Source organism: Macrotis lagotis, chromosome X, assembly GCF_037893015.1.
Source record: "Macrotis lagotis isolate mMagLag1 chromosome X, bilby.v1.9.chrom.fasta, whole genome shotgun sequence".
NCBI lineage: Eukaryota > Metazoa > Chordata > Mammalia > Peramelemorphia > Peramelidae > Macrotis > Macrotis lagotis.
The window spans coordinates 554,047,057-554,065,412 of NC_133666.1; the positions used below are offsets into that span (position 1 = coordinate 554,047,057).

The window sequence follows — 18,356 nt, forward strand, 5'->3', positions numbered from 1 at the left end:
TAATTATTAACTGTCTGAGTCCAGATTTGAACTCAGGCACTCCTGAGTCCAGGACCGGTGCTCTATCCTCTGTGCCACTTAGCCGCCCCTGAAGGGCTTCTTTTCAAAGAAGAGTTTTTAACTAGGCCTTGAAGGATCCTGGGAAGCTCCAAGCCAGAGATCAGGAAGGAGAGCATTCCAACTATGAGAGATAGCCAGTGGAAAATGCCTGGAGTATAGTGACAGTGTTAGTGGCTTGTATGAGGAATGACAAGGAGAACAGTATTATTGGATCAGAGAGTACATTTTGTTGCTGAGGGAGGGTATAGGGGAAAGCATAACATGTAAGAAGATTTGAAAGTTTGAAGGGTGGCAGATTGTGAATGCCTTTAAATGCAACACAGAGAATTGTTTTCATCGATCCTGGAAATGATATAACCAATGCAGTGTATTAACTTGAGGGAGATGGAGTGTGGCATGTGCTTTAGGAAGATCAATTTGACAAAAGAAAGATAGATTGCAGATTGGACAGATGAATCAGTGAGACAAAACAGGAGGCTATTATAATTGTCCAGGTGCAAGGTGATAGCAGTCTTTACTTGGGAGAAAAAAAGCAAGATAGAAAATAGGAAGGAAGTTATGAAGTAAAATTAATAGACCTTGACAGTGAATTGTATATGAGACTGGGGTTTAGGAGAGATGTTATTGCAAGATAGGTAGATCTGAAAATTATCACCATAGAGATCATAACTGAAATCATGGGATCTGATTGGATCATCAAGTATATAGAGAGAAAAGAACAGGGCCCTGGACAGTCTTGATGACCTTTTTGGACTTCCATCAAAGCATTCTGAAAGAGGTATATCTTTATAACTCATTTTCAATGTTATACATTCCTAATCATTTCTTGACTCTATTAGTGCAATAACTTCCTAATTATTTCTGCCCACTCTAATTTATCTTCACCCTGTTAGTTACAAAGTGATTTTTAACTAAAATATAGATCTAAAAATGTCACCCCCCTTTGTAAATCCAGTTTACTCAGTAAACTAAAGTTTCTTTCTTTTATCTCTTAGATCAACTATTAACTTCTTTTTCTTGACATTTAAAATTCTTAACAACTTGTCCCCATCTCACCTTTCAAGTTGTACAAAATTAATTTGTGGATTAAAGCAGTTTTTCATAATTTTTTTTCTTCTTTCTTCATTCCCCTTTCCCTTCTCTTCCCTCCATTTTATTGGAATGAAGAGTAATACCTTCAAAATTTGAGTTAGGGCTTATTTAAAAATTGAATTACTTCTAAATAATGCATTATTGTGGATCCACATTTATAGTGCCTAGTCTGGTAAGCATTTGTACCTTAGTTGTCAGATGTTATTTCACCAACCTTTCAAAATAATACTCTTGCATAATTAAATATAAAAAAAATTTGCAGAATATAATTTTCTGAATTCTCATTTCATTATTCCTCCCATGCAATGAAAGAATTGTCATGTTACGGACAGGTTGCTTATTAACTTTCACTTTTGAAAATCAAATTCATAAAAAAATCATATTATTTTTTTAAATAATAATAATCGATTCATGTCTTTTAAAAATATATTTATGATGTCAGGAAATAGAATCAGGCCCATGGAGCTGCCCAGTAGCTGCTCCCAGAGTGCTTAGCCCATGGAAGGTAAGAGGATGGGGGGAGACTGTCATGATCTCTCCTCTATTCTTGGCTTAGGACTCTGATGCTTTGTCCATATTCAGACCCTGGTTGTAGTCTGGGCCCCCATAGTGGAGCAGGGACCCTCCAGGTGAGCTTGTGATCATCTACAGACCATAGCACAGGCCAAGAGAGCAGTCAGAACTTCTCATAAGACCCTGAAGGAACTGATGTCCTTACATGGGTGTCCCAATAATACTCAAAAGCTTAGGAAGGGGGCAGCTAGGTGGCATAGTGGATAAAGCACTGGCCTTGGAGTCAGGAGTACCTGGGTTCAAATCTGGTCTCAGACACAATAATTACCTAGCTGTGTGGCCTTGGGCAAGCCACTTAACCCCATTTGCCTTGCAAAAAAACCTAAAAAAAACCCTAAAAAAAACGCTTGGGAGGCACCCCAAAACCAGGGCAGAGGCTGGACAAATAATAAACAGGAAAAAAAGGAACCTGACCATAGACAATTACTTTGTTCCCATGGGGGATCCAAGTGCACACTCAGAAGATGAGAAAGTCCAAGCTTTTATATTCAAAACCTCCAAGAAAAATAGGAGTTGGGCTCAGGCTATTTCTGAGCTCAAAAAAGTTTTTGAAAATCAAGTGAGGGAAAAATTGGGAAGAGAAATGAGAGAGATGCTGAAAAAAACATGAAAACCAAGTCAGTAGCTTGGTGATGGAGATCCAAAAAAATGCTGAAGAAAATATGTTAAAAACCAATTTATGTCAAATGGAAAAAGCAGTCTATTAAGTTAATGAGGAGAAGAATACCTTAAAAAGCAGAATTTACCAGATGGAAAAGAAGAATGGAGCTAAAGCAAGTTGATGACTTTGTGAGGTACCAAGAAACAATAATACAATACCAAAAGAATGAAAAAGTAGAAGAAAATGTGAAATATTTCATTGAAAAAAACAACTGATCTGGAAAAAAACAGATCCAGAAGAGAAAATTTAAAAATTATTGGGCTACCTGAAAGTCATGATCAGGAATAGAGCCTTAACCTCCTTTAAAAAGAATTTCTTCAGAAATATTGCACTGATATCTTAGAAGAGGTTAAAAATAGAAATTGAGAGTATCCACCAATCTCCTATAAGAGATTAAAAAAAAACCAGGAATATTATAGCCAAGTTCCAAAACCCCCAAATCAAAGACAAAATACTACAAGCAACCAGAATGAAACAATTGAAACATCGTGGATCCACAGTCAGGATTACACAGGACTTAGAAGCATCCACAATAAGGGCTTGTAGGACTTTGAATATAATATTCTGGAAGGCAAATGAGCTTGGAATTCAACTGAGAATCAACTACCCAGCGAAACTGAACATCCTCTTCCAGGGGAAAAGATGAACTTTAAATGAAATAGGGGAATTTCAGATGTTCCTGTTGGAATGGATAAAGCTGAACACAAAGTTTGTTCTTCAGGTACATGACTTAGGTGAGGCATAGAGAGGGAGGGTACACCAGAAGGGTAAATTATGAGGGATTTAAAGATAATGAACTGCATGTATTCTTGCATGGAAAGATGATACTGATAATACTCATATGAACCTTCTCATTTATTAGAGCAGTTAGAAGGAGCATATATAGACAAGGCATGGGAGAGAAATGATTAAAGGTTTAATATATTGTAAAATGGAGTCAATGGGTGAAAAAGAAATGTACTAGGAGTAAGAGAGATAGAATAGGCTAAGATATTTCATGTAAAAGAGTCAAGAAATAGCTTTTGCAATGGTCTGGAAGAGGGGAAGGTGAGGGGGGGGATGAGGGAGCCTTCATTCTCATCAGAAATGGCTCAGAGAGGAAACAACACACATACTTAATAGGATATAGAAATCTAGAAGAAAAAAGAGAGAAAGGCGTTGGGAGAAAGGGAACAGGGAAGGGGAGAGGGGGGATGTAGGTGATAGAGGAGAGGGTAGATCTTGGGAGAAGATAATCAGATATAACACATTTTCTTTTTTACTTTTTGCAAGTGGGATTGGGTGCCCTGTCCAGGACCAAGGGACTGGTGGGTCTCTGGGATGCTGGCTTGGGGCGTCTTGGCCCCAGGGCTGGTGTTCTGTCTGCTGTGCCACTTGGTTGCCCCACAGCACATTTTTGAAGAGGGACAGAATGAAAGGAGAGAGAAAATATAATAGATGGTAGTGGGAAGGAATGGTTGGAGGGAATTTAAAATCAGCAACAGCAACTGTGGAAAAATATGGACCTTCTCTGATGGACTTATGATAAAGAATGTGATCCACTCACAAACTGAGCTGATGGTATCTGACATAGACTAAAGCACATTCTTTTTTCTCTTTCTTTCACTTTATTTCTTGTGAGGTTTTTATTTTTTCTGGGAGGAGGATAGATTATGTTTATTCTTACAATACTATTTTAGTAATGTATAAATAAATAGAAATCAAAATTAAAAACAAATAAATATTGACCAAAAATATTCATGTGCATATGGATGAAAATAAATGCATAAATTTTTAAAATATTTTTGCGATCTGTGATAAAGTTTTGAATATTGGTCTGGGAAATAATGATAAGACACATCATTATTGCCACTCAGAAATCTGGTTCTAAAAACTAGATAGATTACTGAGGCATGTTAAATGCTTATTTCTAATATAAAGGGCATATTTTCTGATTCTACTCGAATATGAGGTTGTATGTAAGAAAAATAATTGTCTCATGAAGTGCTCAAGTGTAAGAATTTGACTGGAAAAATCCCTTTTCAGCAGTATTATTATCAAATATTATCCTTCCTCTGTGGTAGTATTAGGTGATCCAAACCTGTGTTTCAATGTTGTTGACTGGTTGCTTACCTTTACTTTAAGGTATTCCTCAAGCCTGGTTCTGTTCCATACCTAAATGATCATACGTTAAGTGTCTTTCCACCATCCATATATTTTCATTTTATATGTTCATGAATTAAGTAATTCATTTATCTGATTATAATATTTTGTTATTCCACCTTTGCCTGTTCCTTACAAACCAAAGTCTGTTCATTGTTCTCACTGTGATTACCCTCATTTTTTTATTAGACCATTATTTCTGCATTGGCTACTCTCTCCTACCTTCCCTAGTGTGACCCCTTGGTGAATCAGTTCAGTTTCTTTATTTTATTTTATTTTATTTTATTTTTTAATTTTTTTTTAGGCTTTTGCAAGGCAAATGGGGTCAAGTGGCTTGCCCAAGGCCACACAGCTAGGTAATTATTAAGTGTCTGAGACCGAATTTGAACCCAGGTACTCTTGACTCCAAGGCTGGTGTTTTATCCACTACGACACCTAGCCACCCCAGTTCAGTTTCTTTATCTCTTCTCTGGTCTTATTCTGCCAAACCTCAGCCTTTCATGACTTCCACTCGCCCTGTGCCTTTGCATCTCTTTAGGTCTAACTGAATGAAGCTGGAGAAAATCATGAAACTGTGCTGAGGGTCCACTGCAGATTCATATATAATCTCAACTGGGCTCTCCCTATAGCAAAACAATTCTTTTATACTTCCTAAAGTATTCCTATCACCACAAAAAAATATCCTTCTGAGTTCTCCTATAAAGTAACACTCAGTTCTTTAGTATATCCATTTAATATAACCTACTATTCCTTGTCATTTCAGTCACATGCGGAGATGTCATACCCTTGATCTTGCCATCACCCACCAAAACACCATTTCCATATTCACAAATTTTGAAATTCCCTCATCTGTTTTCATTTTGCATCTTCCTTTGCCCTGCAACCCTAAAATCTCTTCTTACTCCTTATTAAACATGTGCAGTCGTCTTCAAGAGATTAGACAGAATTCTTTGGATAGTCTAGGGAGGGTCTAAAGCACTGGCAGCGCTTTCCTTTCTTCTCTACCTTGACTATTTGATGAACCAGTTTAATTTTACACTGCCTTCTTCCCTTGAGTACCTTCCTCCCTATCTTTCATATTACTTTACCAAGCTTCATCCTTAAATTATGCCCATCATTCACTGTAGTTATTCCTATAGAGCCGAAGAAAGCTGCCAAGTACATTAATTAATTTCAAATGTGTACTCCATTGCACAGTCCTTTGATACCTCCCCAATGGATCCATTATCTCACTCACTACAGAAATTTTTCCAAACCTTCCATGACTTCTTATCACTCTTCCCTTTCAACTGGAACTTGCTTCATTTCATTGAAAAAATTAAGGCTCCTTTTTATCTCCACTTCATTCACATCAGATACCTTTCCATTCTATCCCTTCCTTTTGCTACATCTTACCTCCTTGACAAGGCAAAAGCTTCAAATTGCACAAGTGATTCCCTTCTCCCTTGTCTTCTCAGTATCCTTTCTTTTCTATGATCTTTCTCTTGATTCTCCTCCGACAGGTCTGATTACTCCTTCTAAGTCTGTGCTGGACCTTTCTCCATGGCATACCTTCTGATTATGGGTTTTCTCTGATATCTTGGAATGTCTTTTGTTTCCTTTTATAGCAGGAATTCCAAACCTGGACTTATGATTTAAAGAAAAAATCAGTAGCTGTATTTAACTATAATTGGTTTCCTTTTTAATCATATATATATATATATATATATATATATATATATATATATATATATATTTGATTTTACACATTTTAAAACTTTTTCCCCAGAGGGTCTTGAATACATTCCCAAATGGATCCATGACCCTAAAATATTAAAAATTCATGCTTTAGTCAGTTGTACCAGTGACTGTATCAGTGCCCATGGGGCTAGTTATCTTCTCTATTCATATACTTCTTAGATCTGTTTATTTAGCTCAAATTTTTGCCCTGAATTTCAGTCTCTCAATATCAGCTGCTTTTTGGAAATTTTGGATTATTTTTTAAAATTATTTATTTAAGGCAATGGGGTTAAGTGACTTGCTCAAAGTCACACAAGTAGGCAATTATTATGTGTTAAGGCCAGATTTGAACTCAGTTACTCCTGACTCCAGGGATGGTGCTCTATCCACTGTGCCACCTAGCTGTCCCTGCTTATTGGACATTTTGAACTGTGTTTTGAAGTATCCTATCCTCAAATTCATCATATCCAAACAGATTTGGTTTTCCCTTTGAAGTTTCCTTTGATTGTTGTTATAATAGCTCTAGTTGTCCTTTACTTTTTCCTCTCACTCATTCTGTATATTCATTTTATTGCCAAATCTTGCATTTCCACCTCCACAGCATCCTCTTTTCTCCATTTACAGACCTTCTATCCAAGTATAGATTTTTATTATCACTTTATTCCTGGAGTATTACAGTGGCCTTCTGGTTTATTCTTCTTACCTCCCATCTTTCTCCACTTTTGTCAATTTTTCACTCAACTCTCAAAGTTATCTTTTTTTTTTTAAGGTTTTTGCAAGGCAAATGGGGTTAAGTGGCTTGCCCAAGGACACACAGCTAGGTAATTATCAATCAAAGTTATATTTCGAAAGCTCAAGATTCTATTGTTTCTTACCCATCCCCCACTCTATCCTTAGTGTCATTCCTATTACCTTCATGATCAAACCCTTTGTTTGGATTTTAAAATTCTTTCCAATCTGATTTATTTGCAGATTTCCAATTTTATTTTTCTCCACATACTCAATAACATTGATAAGGGCTTTTTTTACTGTTTTTTCTTTTGTTTTCTTTTATTTTTTGCTTAAGGTATATACCTTTTTATAGCTAGAATGCTCTTGCTTCTTACATCTACTTCCTGGTTTCATGACTCAGGCAAACCCCATCTATTGCAATTAACCTTTTCTCTGTCTCCCTTAACATTCTCATCTTCTCTCTCAAATTACTTCCCATTTATTTACTTAATCTTGAATAAACAGACTTGTTTGTATGTTCGTACTCTCTCCTCAGAATGTGAATTCCTTGAGAGTAAAACCATAATTTTTAGATATCCCCAAAGCCTTGTAAAGTACTTGTCTTAAATAAATGCTAGTTCACTGACTTACAAATAAATATAAATATTGCATAGTATCTGTCAATCTCAAGTACATATCCATGTACATTGTATCCATATTTGTGTGATTCCTTTAAAAATTTTCAGTGAAATTTTGAGCTAGCTGTATTTCTTAATGTTTTCTTTATTAGAGTACAAATATTTCCACTCCCCTCTTTTTTCTATCTAATATTTTTAGTTGGTAACTTTATCATTTTCCTAATGTCTTCTTTCCTATTAAGTATCAACATGAGAGATTGACAACTAGTTACACGAGATTATCTTCACTTTTTACTTCTCTTTCTCTTCCTTTTGCCTTCTTTTTTTTCCTACTGAAAATTAATATAAGATAGAAGGGAAATCCACAACTCTTTGTCATTGACATCTCTGTCTTCTCTTAGAATAGGCTATTCTCTTTATCTATTATTTTATTTTGTAGTTATTTAAAAAACTGTTTGCTTTAATTCCCTTATTTTTTTTTAGTTTATTTTTTGCAAGGCAATGGGGTTAAATGACTTGCCCAAGGTCACACAGCTAGGTAATTATTAAGTGTCCCAAATTCTCTTATTCTTTTAGAAATTTGCCCCCAAACAAATTCTGACAAGTTGCTATTTCAGGAACAAAAATTTATATTAAATATATATGAATAAATGTGTTATTAAAATAGGACCTTAAATACTTTTGACATTAGACTGAATCAAAAATTACATAAGAGTAAGTATTTTGTAAGTCTGTCTTTGCAGGTTTGCCAAGTGGTTTTAACTTTGACCTCCAAGGACACCTCTGCTATTTAATTTTATTTCTGAGCTTCTTATTAGGAAAGATTGTTAAAAAGCACTCTCCTGTGCCAAATAGTTTGATAATTACCTAATATATTTTAAGATATGGACTGGCATGAAACCCCACTAAACCAAAGACAGAGATATTTCCAAGTGCTGGTAGAAATCACGATAAATGATCATAAATGAAGACAATTAAATTTGTATGCTAAAATGCTTTTAGATATGCCCCAGTTCCAGCTTTTAAATCTTTAATGGAATAAAAAGCCTTTGAGACAATAATTTGGAAGCTTCCATGTGCACAGAAGTCATCTGCTGAAGACAATGGGAAAGATGAATGGGTCTCTATCCTGTTATATATCAAACTTTACAAATTTCTCTTCATCTCTATTGAGTTTGATATTTGCATATTGTAGATGGCATTTGGGTATTTAAGCAATCAATTTATGGTAAAGGGAAGTTGAATGTTTAATTTTGTCTTTTTCCATACTCTTCAGGCCATGCTGAAGATTTATATTTGTATCGTAGATGTAAAGTCCTGAAAAAAATAGAAAATATATCATAAATTCACGTAATCACTGTTTCAGATTTATTTATGCAGTTGCTCATTTTGAATTAAGTAAGATATAATTAAGATAGATAATTGCTAGAAAGAGTGCCAGAGTAAGTGGGTTCAAAGTTTGACTCTGCCATCAATTTGATATATATAAGACACTAGACAAGTCGTTGAGCCTTTCTGTTTTTTAATTCTTGTCTGAAAAAGGAAGTAGTTGGACTAGATGATCACTGCAGTCTCTTCCATCTATAAATCTATGATCTTATTATCTGATAAAAAAAGAAACATGGGCTCAACAAATGACAGGAAAGGGAAGTGATCTTTAATATATACAGTTGTGACCAGTAATTAAATGTGTATTTAGTGACTCTCATAGTCATTCACAAGAATCTGGCACATATATATCTGACTCACATGAGAAATGAGGAGAAAAGAAAGGGAGCTGTAAACTGGCATATTTATTCATACTAAAATGTAGATGGTTACATGTATAAAATAGATTTTTCAATAGGTCCTTTCCTCTTATCCCTCAACCTTAATCCTATCCAGAATCTGAGACCTGTTTCAAATCCTATCGAGGTTTTCTCTCCTAAAGGTTTTGCTACCTTTCTTCAAATCCTATAATACTTCTAATTTGCAGGCTTCTTAAGTATAAGTATCCATATCCCATAGAATGTCAGCTTTTTGAGAGAAGGGACTATATTGTATTCATCTTTACAGCTCAAGTTTAGGATAGTGGCAGGATATAATAGGCACTTAATAAATATTTCATTGAATTGGAAGTTAAGCCTTTAAAAAAATAATCCCCCACTTAGCACATACTTGGCATTCAATAAATACTTATTGGTTGGTGGGTTGAAATATAATCTTTTTTACATTTATTAAGGAAGCATATATAACTACTTTAGTTATTCACCTTTAGATTATTTACTATTCAAAATTTCTGCTTTGTCATCCTTTCACATCCTTCAGACTGCTGTCAAGGAGTCTGCCTATTGGTTTGGAAAAAGAATTTTACTCAAAATCTAAATGAAATTGATTAGGAAAATCAAATTCCATAGTATATAATAAATATCAAAACCATACATTTTTTTAAATTATCTATTTCTAAATAACTTGATTTTCTATATAATCTTGGTAGTTGATTGTAGGAATGTAGTATTACAGATTATATATTTTAAAATTGCATACTCTCACATCCTAAACATCAAACTACTAAACAAAGAAGAAATATTATAAGAAAATCGGAGGTAGATAATTAAAGCATAATTAAATTTAAATGCCTTGGTAAAGGAATATAAAAATTATTTAAATTCAACCAGCTAGTACATTTGCAGTTTTCTTTTATTAGGTGTGAAATCTAAGAATCCCTTGCCAACTCTTGAGGGCTCAATCCAGAATGTTGAATTGAAGTACTGCAGCACATCATTGGTCAAATGTGCCTCTGGGACCGTGGGATCAATAAAAATTTGTGCCAAAGCCCCAGGTATGTGCAGCTGGACCATGTAAAACTTTATTGCCTGTATAGGAGAATTGGCCTTGCTTTTTACAAGGAGCGTTACTGAAACAAGAATTTACTCATTGTTCCTATGAATCAGAGGGTTTTTAAATTTATATTTTTCTTTTTTTCCTTTTTATTTTGCCAGTATGATGCTACTTGGCTTAATAAATTATTTTTTTTCCTTTAAAATCCTATTTATTTGTAGGATTGATTTTAAAGAAAATTAGAGAAACTATGTTTAAAGAATTTTATGACAATTTATACATTTTTACATCAAATATTAATATAAGTTTGTATTTATATACACACCTACATATATATTATATCTACGTATCTACAAGCAAAATACTTATAAGACCTTTATATTTCTTTAGTGGAATACTTGATAGAAACTTCATCATTATAGACAAATAGGTATAGATTGTCAATATAATGATATGTGAGAAAACCTTAAAATAAAAACAAAGTTTATTTTATCAATTTAAAAAGTAATCTATATGGAGAAGCTGGTCAACTTTCTTATCTTTGAATTTTTTTATACTTTGATTTATACTTAACCCCATTAAATTTCAGTTTTGAATTATAAAATATATTTATATTAGTTATGTTTCCCTCCCCTCCTTCCCTTTTTTGTCCTTAACAAATTCTATTTGTTACAAAGCCTGGCTTTTTGAGGTTATATTGAAAGGATACGGGGCAAACTGATATGTAAATAATAAAAAAACGTTGAAAAGCTCATTTCAAAATAAAAATAGATTTTTGCTATTTAAGTATGCTAATATTTGTTAACTTTGGTTTTCAAATATTATTGAAATTCTTAAGATGACTTCTAAATAATTTTAGGAATATAGATGGGATATAACTTGTTGATTAAATTTAGAATTATTATAAGGGGCAGCTAGGTGGCGTAGTGGATAAAGCGCCGGCCTTGGAGTCAGGAGTACCTGGGTTCAAATCTGGTCTCAGTCACTTAATAATTACCTAGCTGTGTGGCCTTGGGCAAGCCACTTAACCCCATTTGCCTTACCAAAAAACCTAAAAAAAAAATTAGAATTATTTACCTTGTTTCATATTATCTTAATTCAAAGATCAGTGTAGTATAAAATGGATTGATGAATATAATGGATACAAGTTCTTATCCTTCTGCAAATAATATTGCTCTATGACATAATATTTTAAGATATATTGAAACATGGCTTAGTTATATATTCAGAGGAAACATGCTTGTTTAACACTGCTATTTTTATTTAGGTGAGAATGGAAAAGAGAAACTGATTCCCTTAATTCAGGGCCCTTCTGACACCAAAGACCTCCACAGTAGCAAATGGCTCAATGAAAGCAGAAAGCCAGAATCCCTCTTAGCCCCAGATTTGATAGCCTTTACAATGCAAATTCCTCAATCAGTGGACTACTGTCATAATTCAGGTAAGTACAAAACTTCTGTTTATGTTCATATCATTTTGCAATTTCATTTCTAGCATGACTTCTTTTGTGTGGAGTCTGTCTCTTCAAGATTCTGTAGCCATTAGGTATAAAATTTTATTTATTCTTTTTGAAAATCAAAATCAATAATTGTATAATTTTTATTACTTTCATAAGTTATAATCATTTTAGATAAGTGCACTTGCCTTTATGAACCAGATCATCAGCACATTAGTATTTATGCACTTACGCCTAAATACCCAATGGGTTACAAAAAAGGAAGGTCTGTGGGGTTTGTATGTATGTGTGTATGCCTGTGTGTAGGTATATGTGTATATGTGTGTATACATATATATGTATATACATACACATTTTCCCTCTCAATTTGTATTTGTGAAAGTTTACTTTTATTTATCTATCAATTGACCTTGACTTAATGTCATAATTTTCTGTCTTTGCCTCAACCGTGAAAACCCAAGGCAACATGACTTTTAAGTGAAACCAATATTCTTAGAAAAATAGAGCTTTTCCCCTTCTGAAAACGAGAGAGGGAGGGAGGGAGGGAGGGAGGGAGGGAGAGAGAGAGAGAGAGAGAGAGAGAGAGAGAGAGAGAGAGAGAGAGAGAGAGTCTGTGTGTGTGTGTTTGTTGGGAATGTACTGGAGGGTGTTTTTGTTTAGCTTTGGCCTTCCAGCTATGATTTAACTTGATAAAATGACTCAAATAACTTTTTTCAATAATGTATTTACTATCTATTGTTTTATATATATGTATATATGTGTGTGTGTGTGTGTGTGTGTGTGTGTGTGTGTGTGTTTATATATATATATATATATATATATATATATATATAATGTATATTTCTGATTTGTTCAAGGTAACCTAAAGGGAAATTATAAATATAATAATAAACCTATAGTTATGGCTGCTCCTTTGTGGTATTTTATACTTTTTAGTGAAGATTCAAAACCTTGTCTGTGTTGTGTTTAATTAGGAATGTTTTTAAATGGAATGTGAGCATTTGATTGGTGTTTTGAAAATATCCCTTTTTCTCTGCTTTAATTTTCAAAGGTAATACACTTTTCTTAAACCTAGATTTGGTCACTTAGTGGTTATAGTATTAGGCTTGAATTTCCAAAGAAGTTTGAATCTTCTATTATACATTTTAATGGCTTGTCCATTTGAAAGTATCCATGGACAAGTCACTTAACTTTTCTTCATCTTAAATTTTTTACTTCTTAAATGGGGCTAATAATAGCACTTTTCTTATAGGGTTGGTGAGAAGGTTAAATGGTATATGTTCAAAATACTTTGTAAACATTAAAATGTGTAATTGTTAGCTAGTTTTGTTATCAATGTAACTATTGTTGTTATACCTGACAGATATGTCCAGTTTAAATTTTCTATCCCTTCTATTCCAACACACCCTTTTATAGTTTAGGGATTTATTACATGATTTATAGTTCTATATATTATTAATTAAACCAGCTTTCAAGAAATTCATTTCCATTTTATATTTGTATAAAAAGATTTGAATCAATGTGTGGTTGTGTGTGTGTGTGTGTCTGTGTGTAGGGCAGTTACTGTGAAAGGATCTCAGTGTATGATGAGCATGTTCCCTTGGATTTTGGAACTTTAAATAAAAAAGGTATCTCAATTAACCCAAACCCCTAAAGAATTCAGAGTAGAAGTAGTTTTTTTTAGCCAGCAGTAAAATATACATCAGGTGAGGTGCTCAATGTATTTCCCCCAGGGCTTCTGGAATTTGTAGTACTGGTATGGAACATAGTATTGTATGAATTGAGTAGCTTTAGAGCTAAAATTGAGTGTTTTGAGCCAGTTTGGTAAAAGGTTTAACAGACTTTCTTTAAGAATCATGGCAGGGGGTAAGGGATGAGAGAACAGTTGGTATTTTGTGTAAATCCTTCCACAAAAGAAAAAATTAATTTCTTAAAAACACAGATGAGCAAATTCTATGACAATTAAATAAAAGAAAACCGAAAAGTAGGCTCCATAAAAAGGCCCTAAGGAAGAAGGAGCCTGAATATAAAAAGAAATGATTGAAAACCAGATGATTATGAAAAGAAGATAGTATATTTCTCAGGTATTGACATGTTTTTATAGAAAAACATGCATGTACAAATATAGGCTCTTTTGTCATAATAAATTTTGTGTCTCAGTCTTATTTATGATTAATATAGTTTCTTCTTAGCTGAGAGTTCAACACATCCCTCATTTTTTTTATTTGAACACATCAGAATTATTGTTTGAGATTAAATACTTATTATGTCATTAAGCATTTAATGCACAATTCCTATCTTCCAGGCATGTGCAGTTTTAAACACAACTACTTTTAGGGGCATTTGAATGCACCAAAATGAGAAACAACACTTTTGCTTAGTTTGATCTTTTTTTTTTTCCAGTTTGAAATCAACATGTTGATTTTACATTTTAAAGATAGACATTTTCTATTTCTAGTCCATTTTATGTATGATAGCCATTAACACTAGTCTTGAACTGCCTGACTTACTAGGGGGATAAATTCTTAAAAACCTGTGATTTGTATTTTTTTCCCTACCTGAGAAGAGATGAAGCTATTTTAGGCTTAGAACCAGAAAGTGAGTTTTCCACATTTTCAGATTGCTCTGTAAAAAATGCCATCTTCCTTAATTTATTGTTCTGCTGCTTAACTGAATGCTTAATTGCTTTTTGGTCTAGAGAAAAGAACCTTGGACTTTGAGGCAGAAGAACTAATCTTCAGCTTATAATTTTTAGCTACCTGTCCCTGAGATTTAAAGACCTCCAGTGACTTTTGTTTGGCATTTAAAGCTCTTCATTTCTGGTCCTACTCTTTCCTTTCTTGTTTTAACACTCTATGCCCTTCCAGTCACACCAGCTTACAACAGCCTTTCTACTCTTCTTCAGAAAAGACACTGCATCTTCACTCTTGATGCTTTTTCATTGGTAGTTTTCTATGTTTAGAATCACTCCACTCTCCTGCTATTGCCCTTGCTGCCTTCAAAACTCAGTTAAATACCATTTAGTTATACTATTCCATTTATTTATGCTTATATAGCTTGTATTATATGTATTGCTTCCGCATTAGAAGGTCGTCTCCTTGAATATTTCTTTGCATACTTGATGCTTTGCACAGTTCTTGACAGGTTGTTAGAATTTAATAGCTTAGTTAATTGACTTGACCAGACCTTCTGAAGGTGGCAAACTTTTCTCTTCCCACCTGTTTCCTTCTGAGATTACCTTCTATCATTTACACTTTGTATATAGATTCCACATACCAGATTATGTTCATATTATTGCTACCATTAAAAATATGCTCTTCTTGGTGTCAGGGAGATTGTTTTTGTCTTTCTTTATATCCTTAGTGCATAGCACATGTCTGGTATGCAGTATGCTTTTAATAAATGCTTACTGACTGACTTACCTCAGTAGTTCATTAGATATAAAGATATTAAGGTGAAAATTATATTCTAACACATCGTTCATTTGGTCTTTACAGAATATCAATTTCATGCTATTATAGAAAGAAAACCCAAATAGACCACAAAAATTGTCACTCAGTTCCTGGAGCCAACACTTAGATTTTCAGTGATTTACAAAACCTCTTTGAAAGTATCAGTTTGCTTATCTATAAAATGGGAATAATAATATTTATGCTACATACGTCACAGAGCTATTATTAGAATTAGTAAAAAAGTTATATAAAGAGTTTTTAGGTTTTCAGACTTTGTATATCAATGAGCAATTGTTTTGATTGTGGAAGTATTCCCTTATATTCAGATACAAATATGCTTATCTCACAACCCAAGCTATTAAATATCATAACTTTGTTTGAAAAAAGAATATTCTGGTTGAAGAAATGAATGTCTTTTAAATATTATCCTCTTTGTGTTGTGAAAGTGAGGGGCTTCTACATAATGGCAATATCCTAAGCCTTGTTCCCTTCTAAGTTAGGCTAGTTTTTCCTTTTAAAAGTATTGAGAATTAATGATTTTTTTCTTTGATAGTTTTCTTTATTCTGTGAATGAACTTCTGAAAAGGATCAAAAAAATAGAAAAAATTCAGGAATAGTATATGATTTTTAAAAAATATTAAGCCAATCTTTGTGTTCTGATTGGCCTAAGGGACTAAAGGATTAGGCTGTTAACTTTCAGATTGCCTGAGTACAAAATAGCCACAACCAACCCCAGGAGCTTTTGCTCTTTTTTTTTTCTAAACTGGTTTTATTTTTCCCAATTTATGTTATGAAAGTTTTTCAGCAATTATCCATATGCACATATATTTATATTTTTAAGTTGCAAAATTTCTTTCCACCCTTCCTTCCCAGTCTCCTCCCCTCAGCAGCAAATAGGTTAACATTGTATGGATATATCTTTGATAAAAACAATTTTCAGATTTGTCATTTTTGGTATGAGGAATTAGAATTAAGGGGAAGAGATATATAAGAAATTTTTTTTATAAAGTGTTTATCAGATTTGGAAGAGTTTTTGTTTTGTTTTGTTTAGTTTTTCTTCCTCTGGATGGGGATAGCGTTGTTCATAGCCTGTTCAATATGGTTGTCCTAGCTCTGAACTGCTGAGAGGAGCTGCTTACATCACGGTTGATCATCTCACAGTGTTGTTGTTTATGTGTACGTTGTTCTCTTGGTTCTGCTCCTTTTACTCAGCATCAGATCCTGTAATTCAATCCATGCTTCTCCAGAGTACAACAATTTGTGTTTTTTTATAGAAGAATAATACTCCACTTCTCCAGCCTGAGGTAACTTGGAAGATCTTGGGAAGGCTCTCTTCCATGGGGTTGGAGGGGGCAGCAGCAGGAGCAAAGGAGCTCCAGCTTTCTGGGAACAGCTTGCAGGACACCTGGGTTCCCTGGGAGCAGTGGCTCCGGGCAGCAGAAGCAGTTTCCTTACCTGCCAACCCAGCGAGCACCAGGCATAACTTGGAAGGTCAGTAGGGAAACCTCTGCCATAGCAAGCTCAAAGCCCAAACCAACTTTCAACTCAGCTCAGCCAAGGCTGTCAGTGCCTCTGTGGCCCTTAGAGCAGCCCAGACACCAGGAAACAGAAGCAAACCTGTGGAACCACCCAGCAGGGTAATGGGGTGGGGGGAGACTATCAAGGTCTCTCCTCTGTCACAGAACTCCTATTCTTTGTTCTTATTCAGACCTTGGTCACAGTCTGGAGCCCCCCATTGCCACAGAGCAGAAACCCTCCTCATAGCTCCAGGGGAGAGGGGTTGTGCTTGTGGTCATCCACAGACCAGAGCACAGGCCAGGAGAACAGTCAGAAATAATCATAAGACCTTGAAGGAACTGAGGTCCTTACAGGGGTCTCCCAGTAGTAGTCCAAAAGCTTGGGAAGCACCCCAAAACCAGGGCACAGGCTGGACAAATAAGTAAACAAAAAAAAGGAACCTGATCATAGACAATTACTTTGGTTCCATGGAAGATCAAAACACACACACATACTCAGAAGATGAGAAAATCCAAGCTTCTGTATCCAAAACCTCCAAGAAAAATAGGAGTTGGGTGATGGTGTTTGATCTACATTTTAGAAAATATTTATTTTCATCCATGTGCACATGTATATTTTTAAGTCACAAAATTTCCTTCCACCCTCTTTTCCTACCCCTTCCCCTTCAGTGGCCAACAGTCTTGTTAGCATTGTACATACATATTTTGATAAACATCTTTACAAATTAATCATTTTCAGCATGAAGAGTTAGGATCAAGGTAAAGAGATACATAAGACATAATTTTATGTTTCCATAAGATTCCAAAAAGTTGGTGTATTTTATGTATGTTTTGTGTATATTTTTCTTCCTCTGGATGGTGATAAAATAGTCCATAATCAGTCAAATAAAGTTGTCCTAGCTCTCTGGACTCCTGAGAGTAGCTGCTTCCATCAAGGTTGTTCATCTCACAGTGTTGTTGATGTGTACTTTGTTCTCTTGGTTCTAATCCCTTTGCTCAGCATCAGATCTCATGTTATTCCATGACCATTTTATGGTTTATTATAGAATTATAGTATTCATATACCATAACTTGTTTAGCCATTTCCCCAATTGAAGGACATCCCTTCAATTCTAGTCATTATAAAAAAAAAGCTGCAATTAATATTTTGGAACATGTGGGATTTTTCTTCATAATTTCTTCTGGATATAGTCCTAGAATTGGAATTGAGCTATATTTTAAAGTAAAAATGGGAGGTGGTGAAGTAGAGGTAAGAAAAATGTATTCCAAGCCAATTATAAACAGAGAAAAGAAGAAATGCAATATCAGGTTTGAGAAGCTTAGAGAATACCATTCTGGTTAGATTGCAGAATGCTGGATGCAAAGCCCAGTGAGACTGGGAAAATATGATTATATTTCAAAATCTGTCTTTTACTCCATCACTGGTAGCTTGGAGTGGGGGGGATTGGTGTGTGTGTGTGTGTGTGTGTGTGTGTGTGTGTGTGTGTGTAATGGTGGTGGTATTAAGAGTTAGTT

The 18,356-nt window shown here is 34.4% G+C and overlaps 1 protein-coding gene across 12 annotated transcripts in view; it reads left to right on the plus strand.

The window, feature by feature from the left end:
• Positions 1-18,356, plus strand: part of VPS13B (vacuolar protein sorting 13 homolog B) — a 1,326,809-nt gene that overhangs the window by 604,662 nt on the left and 703,791 nt on the right. For 8 of the 12 annotated variants that reach the window (XM_074200573.1, XM_074200566.1, XM_074200567.1 and 5 more), the window contains 2 exons: positions 10,283-10,417; positions 11,684-11,857. The exons of 3 other annotated variants lie outside the window; for them this stretch is intronic. In XM_074200573.1, the coding sequence (XP_074056674.1) occupies positions 10,283-10,417; positions 11,684-11,857 (309 nt within the window). Of the gene's footprint in view, positions 1-10,282; positions 10,418-11,683; positions 11,858-18,356 lie in introns of those variants that run through there. One more of the 12 variants, XM_074200579.1, reaches the window with a different exon arrangement.